At 45.7% G+C, this 17,176-nt stretch overlaps 1 protein-coding gene across 3 annotated transcripts; it reads right to left on the bottom strand.

Moving 5' to 3' along the window:
* Window positions 1-8: 8 nt before the first annotated feature.
* Window positions 9-16,735, bottom strand: wdfy2 (WD repeat and FYVE domain containing 2). 3 transcript variants are annotated; one of them, XM_054787189.1, is made up of 13 exons: window positions 16,464-16,540; window positions 15,765-15,832; window positions 15,119-15,178; window positions 14,972-15,045; window positions 14,678-14,732; window positions 5,222-5,372; window positions 4,278-4,390; window positions 3,846-3,972; window positions 3,674-3,779; window positions 3,479-3,580; window positions 1,453-1,583; window positions 1,267-1,375; window positions 9-1,129 (listed from the first exon to the last, which is right to left on the bottom strand). In XM_054787189.1, exons 4-13 carry the CDS (start codon window positions 15,029-15,031, stop codon window positions 1,100-1,102), a joined length of 984 nt encoding a protein of 327 aa, XP_054643164.1. In that variant the 5' UTR covers window positions 15,032-15,045; window positions 15,119-15,178; window positions 15,765-15,832; window positions 16,464-16,540; the 3' UTR covers window positions 9-1,099. The 3 variants fall into 3 exon arrangements, with proteins under 3 accessions (XP_054643164.1, XP_054643161.1, XP_054643162.1); XM_054787186.1 differs by lacking the exon at window positions 15,119-15,178 and having other exon boundaries at window positions 10-1,129; window positions 16,464-16,735; XM_054787187.1 differs by lacking the exons at window positions 9-1,129; window positions 1,267-1,375; window positions 1,453-1,583; window positions 15,119-15,178 and adding an exon at window positions 1,590-3,360 and having other exon boundaries at window positions 16,464-16,735.
* Window positions 16,736-17,176: the final 441 nt, after the last annotated feature.

Consider the following 17,176-nt stretch of genomic DNA (forward strand, 5'->3'; position numbering starts at 1 on the left):
AAGGAATTATTCATAAGAAAAGACCCAACATTTTTGTACTTGAAGATTCTTTAATGCATCCATGACATCACTTGGTGACTTGCTCTATCACACACAATGCAACAAAAACCACTGGCCTGAAATGCATGTTGTGTTTTTACAGTATATACCGCAACAATTACTTAGGAGGTTAAGACTTTTAAGACGCTTCCTGTCTCACAATGCAATTACAGAGGAACCCGCTTACGTCGATGCCCCTCGGACTGGCTCGCTCGTGTCGAGATAACCGTGAAAAGCGAAACTAGCCATTGCTTCCACACTTGTGATTTTGTCCAGAGACTTCGGGAGAATAGATGAACGATTTTGTTGACACGGTATGTTTTACTTCGATTCTCCCTATCAAGTACTAGAATGACACACAAAGACGTAGCAGTGAAGTGATAGCAGCACGCTGATTTGTCATCTACAATAAGATGAGAAAGAATGCAAGAGGAATTATAAATTACAGTAAAAATACTTGAAGGGACAACTGGGATGTAACAAAACATGAACTTGTGATCGTTCGCTGTCCACCAATCAGCACACTGCACAATGTCTAGCTCCGCCTCTTTAGGCACCCCGACTGGGGAGGAATGAGCTATTTTTGGAGGAAAGGAGCTTATACTGAGTGCAGATGAAGGGGACGCCTTCAACGTCTTTGGAGAGGAGACCAGTGCACTGCCACACACGTTCACGTTATTTAACACAACGGAGCTCGCATGATTACGATGAAGAAGATGGTTCATGTGTCTTCTACAATTTTACATTTATTAATAAATTAGCTCACAAAACCCACTGGGTCCTTTGCAGCAGGACCTTAATGAGGTCCTCACTCGGTGCTGGCATCCTAACTAGGAGCCACATGGCAGCAAAAAGTGGTCCACCCTGGGCACGCACGCACACACGCACGCACGCACGCACACACACACACATCACATCACATCACATCACAGTCGGTCAACAGACCACTTGTGGCCCCGTCCCCCTGTACAGCTGGACTTCCTCCATCTTGCTCCAGGGCGCCTGCTGCCAGCTCAGGGCGGCGTAAGGAGCTTCCCGGCGGGTCGGAAGAGTGCTGAACTCAGGACACCACGGGGGTCATGTCCCAAAGCTAAGGAACCGGCAGACGACAGTGAGCCATAGTTGTAAATCACATTTGTGGAAATATGGAATAAGGCGTTTGGAGATAAAGCTCTGTGAAAGGTGGCACATGTGGTCATTTAAAGACATGAAGCACACGTCGGTGACCTTGATGATCCTGTCGGCGCCGGATGTGAGCAGGCACCCGGTGGTGGGCTCATAGTGCATGTACACGATGCCGTGCTTGCTGTCGTGGAAGGTGGCGGTGGGCGCGCGACTGCAAGACAGGAAACATGGAAGCCAAGTGTAAGGTTTCCGTGCCGTGTCGTCACACTCAAAAGAGGGCCGACTCACTCTTCGTCGGTGATGGAGGCGTGGCAGCCGTCGCACACGCGCACCTCAAACTCAAAGCCCATGAGCGGGATGGTGGAACGTTTGGAGGAACACTTGCCGCACAGCGCCTGGCCACACTTCCTGCAGTGGTGCTGACGCCGATGAGAGGGTGGAGATTTTGGTAAAACTCCAGTGTGACTGCACACTTCTTACTGGACGGGGGTGTAACGGTACCTGAACTCACCATGCCTTTTTCCTACCGCACAGAGTAGGCATGTTGGCCAATATCGCTTCATATCAGTATCGGTAATTCTGCCAAGTATGAGTGATACCATGCTCCTCATAGCAACAAGCTTGCTCGCTCAGTACGTCTGCGGTCTGGAATGACTTTTTCTTGGCCCTCGGTATATTGTAACAATAGAATGACTCGCCACGTTACACTTCCACTTTCACTGCTTCATCCTTTTAAAAGAAATGAATCATTGCTGCTTCGTGGTTGACTATTAGTAAAGAGAATGCAGTTTTATGTTTTGCATTTTGTTCCCGTAAATGTGACCTTAAAAGCTAGGCACGCACCGAACCGTGATGATGTCATACCGTTACACCCCTGCTGTTATTATTGCTTCTCTTCTTTTTACACTTGCATGCCACTTCACGGAAAACTGCACTTTTTTTTCCCCATCATCCAAAATCCTTACGTGAGACATTAACACACATCTTTCTCTTTTCTGTGCCTTCCAAAGATGTAAAAACAGATACAAAGAGAGCTCATTACTGCACATAATGGGACACACCTATGCCGCCCTAAAAAGCCCGCCTCCTACAAGGTTGGATGGTTTTCCATCCATGCTGTCACCGTGTAGTAACAGGTACATTCATGATAACATGGAATACTTGCAGTATTTTGGTCCTTTTAAGCATTAGCGGAACTTCCTTCATGGGCTCATTGATTTCACTTAGCAACATGGAAAGGAATGCCCACACCTGGCGTTAACTCTTCCAAACTCCACAATAAAAACAAAGCAGCAGTAGCAACAGCTCCAGTGCGTAGCTTTGAGGCACTGCGGGTGTGTGGTGAAGCTCGTTGCTAGCCGGCTAATAGCTAGCTGGGATGGTGTGGCAAGGTGTCAATACGGCAGTAACGTAGTTCGATCGGCGTAACAATGTTAATAATAAAAATCATGTTAATGTCGCTGTAGCTTGCTAATATGCACGTCACATTGCATGGAAACGGAGCAGAGTTGCAGAGTTTTTTCCAGAAGTTCTCAGCTAAACCTTTCAGCCGTGTTTATATCTTGAGAGTGCATGGAATACAGTAGAGCAGGGCCAGGGAACCTCTGGCTCGGGAGCCACATGTGGCTCTTTTGATGACTGCATCTGGCTCTCAGACATTTCTTAACATCATCAAATGTGTTTATTTTCATTTGTTTTCCTGACATTTTAAAGTAAAACAGTACAGAAATCACAGTGTTAAAAATAACATTCTAAATTTATTTTCATTTTAATCCATCCATTTGATTCTCTAGCGCAATGCCAGCTGTCCTTCCCAAGTTTCCCGTGTCAGACACCAAAACTTTATTATTGGGGGCGTCCCTCCTTTAATCAAATAGTCAGCTAGCTAATTGTGCAGAGACGACCCTTTTGACGAAAAAGGAAAAGAAAGAAAGATACGGAGCAGGGCGCAAAAGCATGCAGCACCAGAAGTGGCATTAATGGTAAAAAGTCATTTATTTATTGTTGGTTAGCTTCCATATAACAGCACTATTAAAAAGAATACATTCAGAGACTTATTGCAGTCTAAAATTGTTAAATATACACACATTTGGTTGTATTCGGTGTTAAACGATATGACATGGCTCTCATGGAAATACATTTTTACATACTGTATGTGGCTTTCGTGGCTCTCTTTGCCCAAAAGGTTCCCGACCCCTGGAATAGAGAGACGTGTGTGTTCATGTCTCCCATAAGGATTGTGGATGATGGGCAAAATCCCCCCCAAAAAGTGCAGTTTTCCTGACAGATTCGAACTGTGGTGGGCGGCGTGTACCTGACGTAAGCCTATTTTCTTGCTGTCCCACATCTGCTTGAAGTTCCAAAAGAACGGCTGCTCACACTTCTGACAGGAGTCACTGTCCTGCCACTCTGGAGTCTACACACACATGCACGCACACGTGCACACAGAGTGGTGGTTCTCCCACTGGAAACACAACCAGAAGCCCAAAAACATCCATTGCGTCATCACCTCCTGTCTGGTGACATCCATGTTCCAGATGACGATGCCGCCGTCCGCACTGCACGAGATGAGCTGGCGTGTGTGTGAGGCGTAACACAATCCCTGGACCTTGTCGCTGTCAGCAGACACGTGGCGTGAACACTTGTAAATGAAACACAAACATCTGTGGAATGTGCCTCACTTGTGTCCTTGCAGCTCGATGGCGGTGCCTTTGCGTCCTCCAATGTCCCACATGATGACAGAGTGGTCTGAGCTTCCTGAGAACAGGACCCTCTGGGACGGGTCCCAGCAGAGCGCAGTCACGTGACCTGACGGGGAAATGACAGGTAAACCTTTTATTTTGTTGCTGTTTGAAACCATTTGACTTGCAATGCAAAACTGACCCCTGCAGGACCACATGAGGCACCGCAGCACCACAACGCCCACGGTTGTACAAATGTGCTGACACGGTGCTCATGTTGTCTTCCACGCATGTCAAAGGTTAGAGTGCACACTCACACGGTGCACATAAAGGACAAATGTGAGCACCTTGTGAGGGGGGGTGTCTGGAGGATCTAAGACGACGCCCATTTTCTGGGTGCAGAACCGCATACGGTTTGTGTCACGCACGTACCGGTGTGACCCTTAAAGGTGGTCACCAGGCTGCAGCTGTCCTGCTCCAGCTTCAGGATGGTCACCTGACCCGACTGGTCGCCGACAAAAGCGTGCCTCGTCTCCACGTCAAATCTGTGGGAAGGTTAAGGCCACGTCCACACGAAGGCGGATATTTAAATCATCATTTCTGTTCACATAGAACAACATTCACCAGCCGTCTCTCAGTCTGGCCAATCAGAAGCTTGAGAAAGCAACCACAGCTGACTAGACGGCATTGCAAGGCCTCTGTTTATCAATGTAGTGATACACAATCCCTCATTTAGCGCGCTTAATTGGTTCCAGACCCGGCTTCCAGTAGGACTCGTTATTTAGAAATGGAATATTTTCACAGTTCGTTAGACCTCTTAAATACGGTTTTTAACATTATTAGAGCCCTCTACATCTGAAGGGTCATCTTTACACCCGTATTACCCAACAATATAGTAGAGACAAGAACAGAAAATAAGACATAAATAAAACTCGTGTTCATGTGCGTTGCTCGGGGCGATGACAGGAGGTCAGGGGTTCAGTTCTTACTTCACTGCGTCTGAGTTACGGCCGCAACAGTAGCGCATGTTATTATCAGGATGATTATGTTAGTATTATTGTAAAGGCTGCTCCTTGTGTGTGCCACCAAACATTACAGTAACGTCACTGCCACCTAGTGGCCAGTGTACAATACTACATACCACAACTTGAACATGTCTCTTGAATGCCTTATATTTGGATTTCAGTTCAATTACCAATTTTCATGCTTAAAAATGCACAATCACGTGTAAATTATCTTTAACATCAACGCTTACAAGATGACTTTTATTTTTATGTCTTTACTGTGTGATAGATGCCACCAGCGGTGTCAAGTCCCGTGTCTATCATTCATCAGTTGGCCAGAGGAGCGATCACATGAAACGCTGATAAGGATACTGTAGTCCAGAGACCCAGGCTGCAGTGTGGTAGGTGCCCATCTGCTGGCCGCTCTCGGAGCAGTGCCAGGTGAACTTCTTGTCCTGACCTGTGCTGAGGAGCCACTCCATCTCCAGCACGAACAGAACCACCGTCACTTTGCCCTGGTGGGCTGCAGAGCACCACATTCATCACATAACACTTCTGATTAAGACGTTTTAGTTCAAGTCACAAGTCACAAAAACGGCTTTACAATGCATGTATGTAAATAAACAGCAAGATCAAGAAAAGCGTGAAGTGGATATTCTTATCACTAACTTTGTAACTCTTAATTCACATGTACAATTTGCTACGTTCAAGTATGCTGGAAAATACACTGACAACAAGTACATTGACCTTCAAAGACGTGATGTCTTTGAACGCAACCCCTCATTGCTCACAATAACACGTTTAAAGTGCGGTTCAAATGTGCTGCTATTAAAGAGACTCGTGTTAGACAAATAGATTTTTAGGCTGGTGTGCTGTCTTTTGGCTTGATTGACATATTCAGTTCATTCGGAGCTGTTAATACACACAAATATATATCATCCTGTCCTGTCTTTTAGCTTTCTGTTCATTAACACAGTAAGTAACAACTGGCATGTTTCACATGTGGCTGCTAATGGTGATTAATTCATTTAAAAACGATGATTAATCTGATAAAATACAGCAAAAATGGGCATATTTCCCACTTTTATTTTATAGATACACTTCCGCATTTGCCACTTTGTGGGAGTTCTGCCCATTTTTGCTGTATTTTATGAAGAGAAAGATGAACGACAGGACACAATTATATACAGTCATGGAAAAATGATTAGCAGTGTCTTGTTCATGTGAATGCCTGATACAACTACAGGTACCTGTGTTTGGACAAATATAACAATAGAACAAAAATAGCTGATAAGAGTTCCATTGTTTGGCAGTACAATGCTTTAGCTATTCATGTAAGAACTTAAGCGATTTTGGTTATCATCATGGAAGTTGCTACATATCAGCTCTTAAATTCAACTCTTATGAACTATATTTGTTATCGGCATTATATTTATGTATGTGTGTGTACATATATATATATATATATATATACACACACACTGTGAGGATTCTGTACGCTGCTCTGTCTCCTCTCTGCTCTCTGTTGCAGCACGCCTCCCACACCACGGTCCAAATTTGGCACACCTGCAGCTAATTGAGGGAAGCCCTTCTTAAGCAGCAAGGCCCCACCGCAAGGTGCCAGATTGTTGCGTTCCTGCACCTCGTCACAGGCACCTTCCTGCTGCATGCCCTCTTTGCTTCCAGCAGACGTTCCAGCCTTCTTGCGGCTCCACCTGGTTGGCCCCTCACGTTACGCGTGCAGTGTGTGTTTTTTTGTTGCTGCCTGCCTGGTGCCTTTTTTCTGCAGTACTCCTTTGTTCTCTTAGACCAGTTATAGTGTTGCCGTTCTACCTCCATCCCTTTTCTCGGTAGCTCCCTGTGTTATGGTAGGATTTTTTCCCTGTGACTTCCTCCGGTGATTTTCTGTTACTCTATCCTTGGTTGTACTTTTTGCTCCTTCGTTTTTGCATCTTCAGCAATAAAGAATTGTTTACCTGCCCTCGGCTCTCGCATATTGGGGCCCGAGCTTTGGCCCTGGGCCAACACTCGACAGAACACCTGACATACACTGCTCAAAATAATTAAAGGAACACTTGGAAAACACATCAGATCTAAACTGGGGGAAAAATGATGTTGAATATGTTTCCTGATAATAAGTGGGTGATGTATTAGTAACAAAATGATGCCACATCATTTGATAGAAATGAAAATGATCACCCTATAGAGGGGGGAAATCAAAGACACCCCAAAAATGAAAGTGAAAAAATGATGCAGCACACTGGTCCATTTTGCTAAAATGTCATTGTAGCAACTCAAAATGATTCTCAGTAGTTTGTGTGGCCCCCACGTGCTTGTACGCATGCCTGACAACGTGGGGGCATGCTCCTAATGAGACTACGGATGGTGTCCTGGGGGATCTCCTCCCAGATCTGGACCAGGGCATCAATGAGCTCCTGGACAGTCTGAGGAGCAACCTGGCGGCGCCGGATGGACCTAAACATAACGTCCCAGAGGTGTTCTATTGGGTTTAGGTCAGGTGAACGTGGGGGCCAGTCAATGGTATCAATTCCTTCATCCTCCAGGAACTACCTGCATACACTAGCCACATGAGGTCGGGCATTGTCGTGGACCAGGAGGAACCCAGGTCCCACTGCACCAGCGTAGGTTCTGCCAATGGGTCCAAGGATTTCATCCCGGTACCTAATAGCAGTCAGGGTGCCGTTATCTAACCTGTAGAGGTCTGTGCGTCCTTCCAGGGATATGCCTCCCCAGACCATCACTGACCCACCACCAAACCGGTCATGCTGAATGATGTTGCAGGCAGCATAACGTTCTCCACGGCATCTCCAGACCCTTTCACGTCTGTCGCATGTGCTCAGGTTGAACTTGCTCTCATCAGGGAAGAGCACAGGGCACCAGTGGTGTAGTTGCCAATTCTGGTGGTCTATGGCAAATGCCAATGGAGCTCTACGGTGCTGGTCAGGGAGCACAGGGCCCACTACAGGACGTCGGGCCCTCAGGCCACCCTCATGGAGCCTGTTTCTGATTGTTTGGTCAGAAACATTCACACCAGTGGCCTGCTGGAGGTCATTTTGTGGGGCTCTGGCAGTGCTCATCCTGTTCCTCCTTGCACCTTCTACGGCCCTGTCCAGCTCTCCTGGAGTAACTACCTGTCTCCTGGAATCTCCTCCATGCGTGCAGTGATGCCCTGGTCCAGATCTGGGAGGAGATCCCCCAGGACACCATCCGTAGTCTCATTAGGAGCATGCCCCCACGTTGTCAGGCATGCGTACAAGCACGTGGGGGCCACACAAACTACTGAGAATCATTTTGAGTTGCTACAATGACATTTTAGCAAAATGGACCAGTGTGCTGCATCATTTTTTCACTTTCATTTTTGGGGTGTCTTTGATTTCCCCCCTCTATAGGGTGATCATTTTCATTTCTATCAAATGATGTGGCATCATTTTGTTACTAATACATCACCCACTTATTATCAGGAAACATATTCAAGATCATTTTTCCCCCAGTTTAGATCTGATGTGTTTTCCAAGTGTTCCTCTCATTTTTTTGAGCAGTGTATACACACACATACAGACACTTTCCAAAAAATTTCAATGTCATGGAAAAGTTGTTTAATTTCCATAATTCCATTCAAAAAGTTAAACTTTCATAGATTATAGATTCAGGGCCCACAATTTAAACGATGTCAAGTATTTATTTGTTTATTTTTACATAATTTGGGCTTCCAGCCAAAGGAATATAAAAAATTTGAATACTGTGAAGAAATCAGCCCAAATTTTGCAGGGCATGAATGTTTTAAAGTGAGTGTCACACACTAATCATCTACTAAACTCAAATCACCTGCACAGGCTTCCCCAGGTGTCATTAAATTGCTTCAGTTGGGTTCAATATGGGGAAGACTGCAGACATGACAACTGGCCAGAAGACCATCATTGATACCCTCCATAGGATGGGTAAGCCACAAAAGTTCATAGCTAAGGAGGCTGGTTGTTCACAGAGTGCTGTGTCCAAGCATATCAATGGAAAGTCTAGAGGAAGGGCAAAATGTGGCAGGAGAAGATGCACCAGCAAAAGAGATGACCGTGGGCTTCAGCGGATTATCAAACAGGGAAGATTCAAGAATCTGGCAGAGATCCAGAAAGAGTGGAATGAGGCGGGAGTAGACACTTAGGTTTTTTTTTTTTTTTTTTTGGGGGGGGGGGGGGGGGGGGGGGGGGGGGGGCTGGTCAGGTGAGGGGCCCTCCGAGCGGCAGCTGTCCCCCGATTTTAATTGCATCATTAGCTATCATCCACATACACCCCATATACATGCACACAGATACACCCCTCAGGGACACAGAGACCAGCTTTTCGTAGCTGTCCTCTTTTATTTTATTTTATTTATTTATTATTTTTTTAATTGCATTATAGACACAATCACACCTTATCACATACACGGGTGGGGCGGGCTGGATTGGGGTGCCTCGTGCACCTCGGCACCTGCCCGCCAGGGTCGGCGGTGTGGCCGGGGGCCGGGCCGTCGCGGTGGCTCGCCCGGGGCGGCCTGGCCTGTGGGGTGCCCTTGTCTGGTTCGCCTGCCCTTCCCTGGGGTGGCCCTCTGGGGCCTGTTGATGTCGGGGCTTGCGCCGGGGGGGGGCGGCTTGCGGTGCTTCCCCTGGACTGACACGTGGTGCGGGCGCCTCAGCACTCTTGGGGCGGGTTCGGCGGTCTCCGGGGGACGGTGCCGGTGCTGCGGGTGGCCCGTGTGCCGCCGCGGCGGCTGGTGGTTGCTGCGCTGTGGCGGCTGCTGGGGCGCCGGGCCAGCTGGTGGGTTGGGGCTTGGTCATGCTTGCGGGTACTGTGGGCCTGGGTGGCGGAGTGGGGGTGGGGGGGCGTGTGCCCTGGGGCCGGGCCCGCTGGGGGGGGTTGTGCTCTGCCGGGCGCTTGCGCATTTGTCGCCGTTGCGCTTTGTGCTCTGCCAGGCCACTGTCTGTGTCCTCGCCTCCCCCGGTCTGTCTGTGTGCTTGTCGGGGGTGGGGCTCCGGTGCGCGGGTGGTGCGCTGTCGGCTCTGGTGGCATGTGGCTGGTCTGGCTTCTGGTGGTTTGTGGGGGCCGTCGGCTGGTCTGCTGCTGGTCTCGCCTTCTCGGCTCTGGTGCTTAGCCTCCCTGCGGCTTGGGGTGTGGTGCTCCCGCTCCCTCTTCGGGGTTTGCTGGCCCGCGGGTGTCAGTTGGTGCTGTGTGGTGGTTCGCCTGGCTGCTCGCCCGTTTTCCCGCCTGCCTGCTCAGTTTCCCGCTTTCCTCCTCACTGGCTCCCCTGTCTGCCTTGCTGGCGGCGTCCTACCGTTGGGAGGGTGTGGCCTGGTGTCTTCCTGCTCCCCGGTGGTCCGCGCCGGGGTTCTGGATCGTATGTCTGGGACACCCGGGGTCCCCGGCTCCGCTGCTCCTAGGGTTACCAACGGGGGATAGGGTGGGGCTTCCGGGTGTCGGGCAGTCGACCACTGTGTGTGCGTGCGTGCGTGCGTGTGCGTGCGTGCGTGCGCGTGTGTGTGCGCGCTTGAGTGCGTAGGAGTGTGTATGTGCGTGCGCGTAGGGGTGTGTATGTGCGTAGTAGTGTGTATGTGCGTGCGTGTGTGTACTCTCTGGGCTGGCTCTTGGGGCACTGATCTTTGTGCTGCCTGCCCCTGTGGGCCTGGTGGCCTTCTGGCGGCCGGGGCCCGGCCTGGCTATTTGGGGCGGGGCTCTCTGGGAGGTGGAAGGCGGCGCCTTTCCTTTCATGCATTCTCAGTGACAATTACACGCCCACACATTCTTGCACCTTTATATATATGAAGTCTTCCCCACATACAGAGATACCTGTACATATGCACACTCACAGTACATACGTACTTCCCCACATTACTCACTGAGTTAACCAGGGTGTTATGTTGTTGCTTTTATTACAGCGACGGTGATATCAGCAGTATGACTATAGTTTTTTTTTGTTTTGTTTTTTTTCTTTTTATAATGATGTGCATTACAGTAATTTTCATTCTGTTCACTATCATGGATAATCATTTCATTACTACAATTATGTGTAACCGTTTCAATGTAGTATTATCATTGTGATCACTATCATAGTTCATCATTTCATTACTACTATTATGTGTGACTGTTTCAATGCAGTATTGTCATTGTGATCACTATCATAGTTCATCATTTCATGACTGCTATTATGTGTGATTGTCATTGACAGCTTCGTCATTGTGGTTGTTGATGTTGTTTTGTCCTTATGTCCTTGTTCGTCTTTATAGTTGTCACAAACATTTATTTGCTGATGTTGTCCTGCATGTTTCTGTTGTTCTATCACAATTGTTGTTGTTGCTGCTGTTGTCCTTGTCTCTCTTTTTTTTTTGTTGTTGTTTTTGTTGTCCCCCCCCCCGTTTCCCCCCTCCTGCTCCGGTCCGGTCGCTCCAAATTTGCTTTATAACAAGCATCAAAGTCAAATAAATTTTGTATGACAGGGGACGTGTATATCACACTTCTCCCTTCTCCCTCATTTGGGAATCACGGTCCAAGGGTTTGGAGGAAGACGGGTGAGGAACAGAACCCAAGCTGCCTGAGGTCCAGTGTGAAATATCCACAGTCCGTCATGATTTGGGGTGCAATGTCCGGTGCAGGTGTTGGTAAACTCTGCTTTCTTAAATCCAAGGTCACCGCAACAGTCTACCAGAATGTTTTAGAGGACTTCATGATTCCTTCTGCTGAGAATCTGTATGGAGATGCAGATTTCATCTTCCAGCAGGACCTGGCCCCTGCCCATACCGCCAGAAGCACCAAAACCTGGTTTGATGCCCATGCCATCACAGTGCTTGACTGGCCAGCCAACTCACCGGACCTAAACCCCATTGAGAATCTATGGGGTTTTCTCAAGAGGAAAATGAGGGGCACCAGACCCAACAACAAAGAAGAGCTGACAGCAAGCATCAAGGATCAAGCATCAAATCTGGGCTTCCATAACTCCCAGGCAATGCCACAGGCTGATTGCTTCAATGCCACGTGGCATCGAGGCAGTGATTAAGGCAAAGGGATTCCCAACCAAGTATTGAAGATTGACATATCGTTTTGAAAGTACCATATTTTGATTGATTTGATGTGATCCTAATTTCTTTCTTTTTTTTCCTGCAAAAACTGAGAAGTAAATGGTGATTTCTTCACAGTATTCTAATTTTTTGAATCTATAATCTATGAAAGTTTAACTTTTTGAATGGAATTATGGAAATTAAAAAACTTTTCCATGAGATTCAATTTTTTTGGAAAGGGTCTGTACATACATACATACATACATATATGTATACACACACACACATACAGTACATACACATATATACATACATGTATATATACACACATGTGTATATATATATATATATATATATATACATACACACACATGTGTATATATATATATATATATATATATATATATACATACACACACGTGTATATATATATATATATATATATATACACATACACACACACGTGTATATATATATATATATATACACACACACACACATGTGTATATATATATATATATATATATATATATATATATATACATACACATGTGTGTGTGTGTATATATATATATATATTCACATGTATATATATATATATATATATATATATATATACACACAGTATGTCACAAAAGTGAGTACACCCTTCACATTTCTGCAAATATTTTATTATATCTTTTCATGGGACAACACTGAAGAAATGAAACTTTGCTACAATGTAAAGTAGTCAGTGTACAGCTTGTATAACAGTGTAAATTTACTGTTTCCTTCAAAATAACTCAATACACAGACCTTAATGTCTAAACTGCAGGCAACAAAAGTGAATACACCCCAAGTGAAAATGTCCAAATTGGGCCAAAAGTGTCAATATTTTGTGTGGCCACCATTATTTTCCAGCACTGCCTTAACCCTCTTGGGCATGGAGTTTACCAGAGCTTCACAGGTTGCCACTGGAATCCTCTTCCACTCCTCCATGACGACATCACGGAGCTGGTGGATGTTAGAGACCTTGTGCTCCTTCACCTTCAGTTTGAGGATGCCCCACAGATGCTCAATAGGATTTAGGTCCGGAGACATGCTCGGCCAGTCCATCACATTCACCCTTAACTTCTTTAGCAAAGCAGTGGTTGTCTTGGAGGTGTGTTTGGGGTCGTTGTCATGTTGGAATACTGCCCTGCGGCCCAGTTTCCGAAGGGAGGGGATCATGCTCTGCTTCAGGATGTCACAGTACATGTTGGCATTCATGGTTCCCTCAATGAACTGTAGCTCCCCAGTGCCGGCAGCACTCATGCAGCCCCAGACCATGACACTCCCACCACCATGTTTGACTGTAGGTAAAACACACTCGTCTTTGTACTCCTCACCTGGTTTCCGCCACACACGCTTGACACCATCTGAACCAAATAAGTTTATCTTGGTCTCATCAGACCACAGGACATGGTTCCAGTAATCCATGTCTTTAGTCTGCTTATCTTCAGCAAACTGTTTGCGGGCTTTCTTATGCATCATCTTTAGAAGAGGCTTCTTTCTGGGATGACAGCCATGCAGACCAATTTGATGCAGAGTGCGACGTATGGTCTGAGCACTGACAGGTTGACCACCCATCCCTTCAACCTCTGCAGCAATGCTGGCAGCACTCAGGCGTCTATTTTCCAAAGACAACCTCTGGATATGACGCTGGGCACGTGCACTCAACTTCTTTGGTCGACCATGGCGAGGCCTGTTCTGAGTGGAACCTGTGATGTTAAACCGCTGTATGGTCTTGGCCACCGTGCTGCTGCTCAGTTTCAGAGTGTTGGCAATCTTCTTATAGCCTAAGCCATCTTCGTGTAGCGCAACAATTCTTTTTTTCAGATCCTCAGAGAGTTCTTTGCCATGAGGTGCCATGTTAAACTTCCAGTGACCAGTATGAGAGAGTGTGAGAGTGATAAAACCAAATTTAACACACCTGCTCCCCATTCACACCTGAGACCTTGTAATACTAATGGGTCACATGACACTGGGGAAAGAAAATGGCTAATTGGGCCCAATTTGGACATTTTCACTTAGGGGTGTATTCACTTTTGTTGCCTGCAGTTTAGACATTAAGGTCTGTGTATTGAGTTATTTTGAAGGGAACAGTAAATTTACACTGTTATACAAGCTGTACACTGACTACTTTACATTGTAGCAAAGTTTCATTTCTTCAGTGGTGTCCCATGAAAAGATATAATAAAATATTTGCAGAAATGTGAGGGGTGTACTCATATATATATATATATATATATATATATATATATATATATGTCATTTTTATTAGGGATTTTCATTTGGGATTACTGTGCCTGTTGTGAGATTGTTCAATAAAAGCCTGTTGTTCCGCCAATCAGGTCTGGTGCTTGTGTGTCTCACACACAATGTTCGACACTCACTGTGTCATTCATTCCAGTAACATTACTGACACCTAGGGACCAATGTACAAATTTGGATGCGTCTTTTAGCCATTTTTTTGCTTGAAAGTGCTTAATTTAGGCAAAAGTAATTAACATTTGCTTAAATGTGTGTATGTTTTGACTAATAATAGGCCGTACTCAACCACAAAACAGCACGATTTATTCATGAATATATTTTTCATGGCAGTCAAGCCATTTCCATTGTGCAGCAATAATGTCTAAGTCCGAGTCTAATCAGCAAATGAACCACACATAACTTTTGCACCATATTCTATTTTACTGAGCTGTACCTGTGTGTGTGTGTGTCAAGAAATAAATGATAAAAAAAGGAATGCCCTCCAAACACTCACCCTGGTAGGAATGTGCTGGTGTCATCTTGTTGTAATCCTCCGCCAAGATGAATTCCTGGGAGCAAAGTAAGACAATGCGGTGTCACTCATCAAACATTACTTAGCTTCTTTTTACACTTGTGTGACCTGTAAGAATGTTACTATGTGACTTAAAACATTGCCTGTTCGGCTACGTTTTTATGGTAGCCGCAGCTTGAGACTGAAACAGACTATTTTTATTGACATGATGGGGTGAACACCCACATACACCCTGCAGCAAGCCTGAAGGAAGGCGGGGGTGACGAGTGTACTTACACAGATGCTCCCGGTGTCCACCCCCACCAATAGCCTCCTGGTCTCGGGGTTAAAGGTCATGCAGGAACACAAGGCTGGAGGCACAACATAGAAATTAATGGTATTTAATGAACAATACAGTTACAGTTTGAACCTAATTAAGCTCACCAGTGTGCTTCTTCAGCTACAGGCGAGGGTCAAAACATTAGCAACACTTGGACAAGCACACTAAGAAAAAAAATAGTTAAATGAATCACTCAAAATTGAGCATTATTGTCTTTGTATGGACAGAAGTGTACAAGAGAGAGGGCATGTCCAAGACGCCAAAAACGGCCTGATGTCGCAACTTCCTGAGAGCATTTGCTAAAAAAATAAAAAATAAAAAAAAATTTAAAAAGCAAAAATTCCCCTCAATGAAGATTCCATCAGAAGTTTTCCTCGTGGACTCCAATGTGTGCTATTGTACTGGCTGTTTAAGCAACAACAATCTTTACGCTGCACAACAGCTCTGGAATGAAATGAAGCCCGTCTGTCAGTCAGACGTCGCCGCCATTGTGTGTGTTTGCTTTTTAGATTCTTGAACAGCTCGTAAAAGTTCACTCTAGTGCAAACATTCAGAGCATTCACACCCAGAGTGGCTAAAACGGAAGAAGCTGAGACATTTACGGCCAAATCGCCAAGACGAGCGGTGACAGTCAAACCAAAAAATATTCAAGTTTGCTATGCAGAATTATACAGCAGTGGCATTTATGTTTAATTTAGTTTTGCTGCACAGGAAATACTTGTACTTTGTCCACAAGGAGAGGACACTCACATGGCATCGTGTGGTAGACACTGGGCCAGTATTGACCGCTGTCCCTCTTCAGCCAAACACGAATTGTTCTGTGAGAGTGCAAAAAACATTTTAGTCTGGATGTAAAGGTAAAACAAACATTTGTGAGCACCGAGGCCCAATGTGGTCAACAAGATAAACAAAACGTGTTAGTTACACTACTGAATAATGAAGGACTTGCTCAGGTAAATGGTGACAATAACAAAGTGTATAGAAATGCACGCATGCTAGCTATTAGCAAACTACCTAGTAATTAGTACATTACTGACCGCACTAATTAGCATGTCGCTAACTAGCATGTTCGCTACCAGATCAGCTTAACTCACATAAATACACAAGATAAGGTGCTTGTTTTGGAAAATGGTGGCATTGGTGTGAGTAAAAGCATTCATATTCATACAAGTATTCATACTCCTTTGCACCTGGAGCAGGAAATGTACATTGTACTGGATAGAGTAATAATTGGATAATCAAGCTAAATTAAAGTCACCTCCGTTAACTAAGTAATAATGAGTACTGCACTAATAGGTGTGTTGCTAGCTAGAATGTTGGCTACTAAGTCTGCTGACATCTTTGTGGTCACATGAATAAACATCCACACCGCGGGGTGAGTCATGGGGCACGTCAAGGGTTGTTACACAGCGGGCTCAGTAAGGTTCACGGTGGGGGGTGGCGTCTTACCTGTCCTCGGACACGCTGATGACGCCGTCTTCCTTGGGAATGATGACCGCCGCGCTCACCACATCTTGGAAAGCCTCGATCTTGCTAAGCAAACATGGTTTCCGAACCTGCGGTCGCGGCTCGATTTCGGCCGCCATGCTGGTGCCGGCTCCGTGCTCCGCTTCTAAACCCGGGTAAAGAGCTCGGAGGCGTCTCCGGTGGTGGTCGCCGTGTGTCGGCCACACGGACAGGTGTCACTCGGTGTTCCCACAATGGTCAGCTGACGCCTTGCTAGAACGTCGACAAGAACTTCCGGTCACCAAAATAAAACTTCGTGTCTAGCTAAATAAAGTATTATTACAGTGATTGTAACATGTTTGTACACGGCAGTATTTGAACCATTCAACGTTGTAAGCAGGTTTTTAGACTTTATTGAATTTTCCTTCATGTAATTGCAGTTTTTGTAGCAGTTTGTATTGTATTAGGCAAGCTAGCTCTTGTTAGTGGCCATTTAAGTTTTTGTTTACTACTACCCCCATTCACAATGGACTTCAGTTAACGTCAAGCTAATTTTTCAAAGAAACATAAACTTCCGGTGCAGATTTTACGATGAAAATTAATACTGACGATCACTTTTTTGTTTCAATCGATGTCTCATATAACACACAAACGATGTATTTTAATTTAAATCGACTTAAAATGACCCACTGACATCAAACTAGAAAAGGCTATGG

Source organism: Dunckerocampus dactyliophorus, chromosome 9 (assembly GCF_027744805.1).
Source record: "Dunckerocampus dactyliophorus isolate RoL2022-P2 chromosome 9, RoL_Ddac_1.1, whole genome shotgun sequence".
Lineage (NCBI taxonomy): Eukaryota > Metazoa > Chordata > Actinopteri > Syngnathiformes > Syngnathidae > Dunckerocampus > Dunckerocampus dactyliophorus.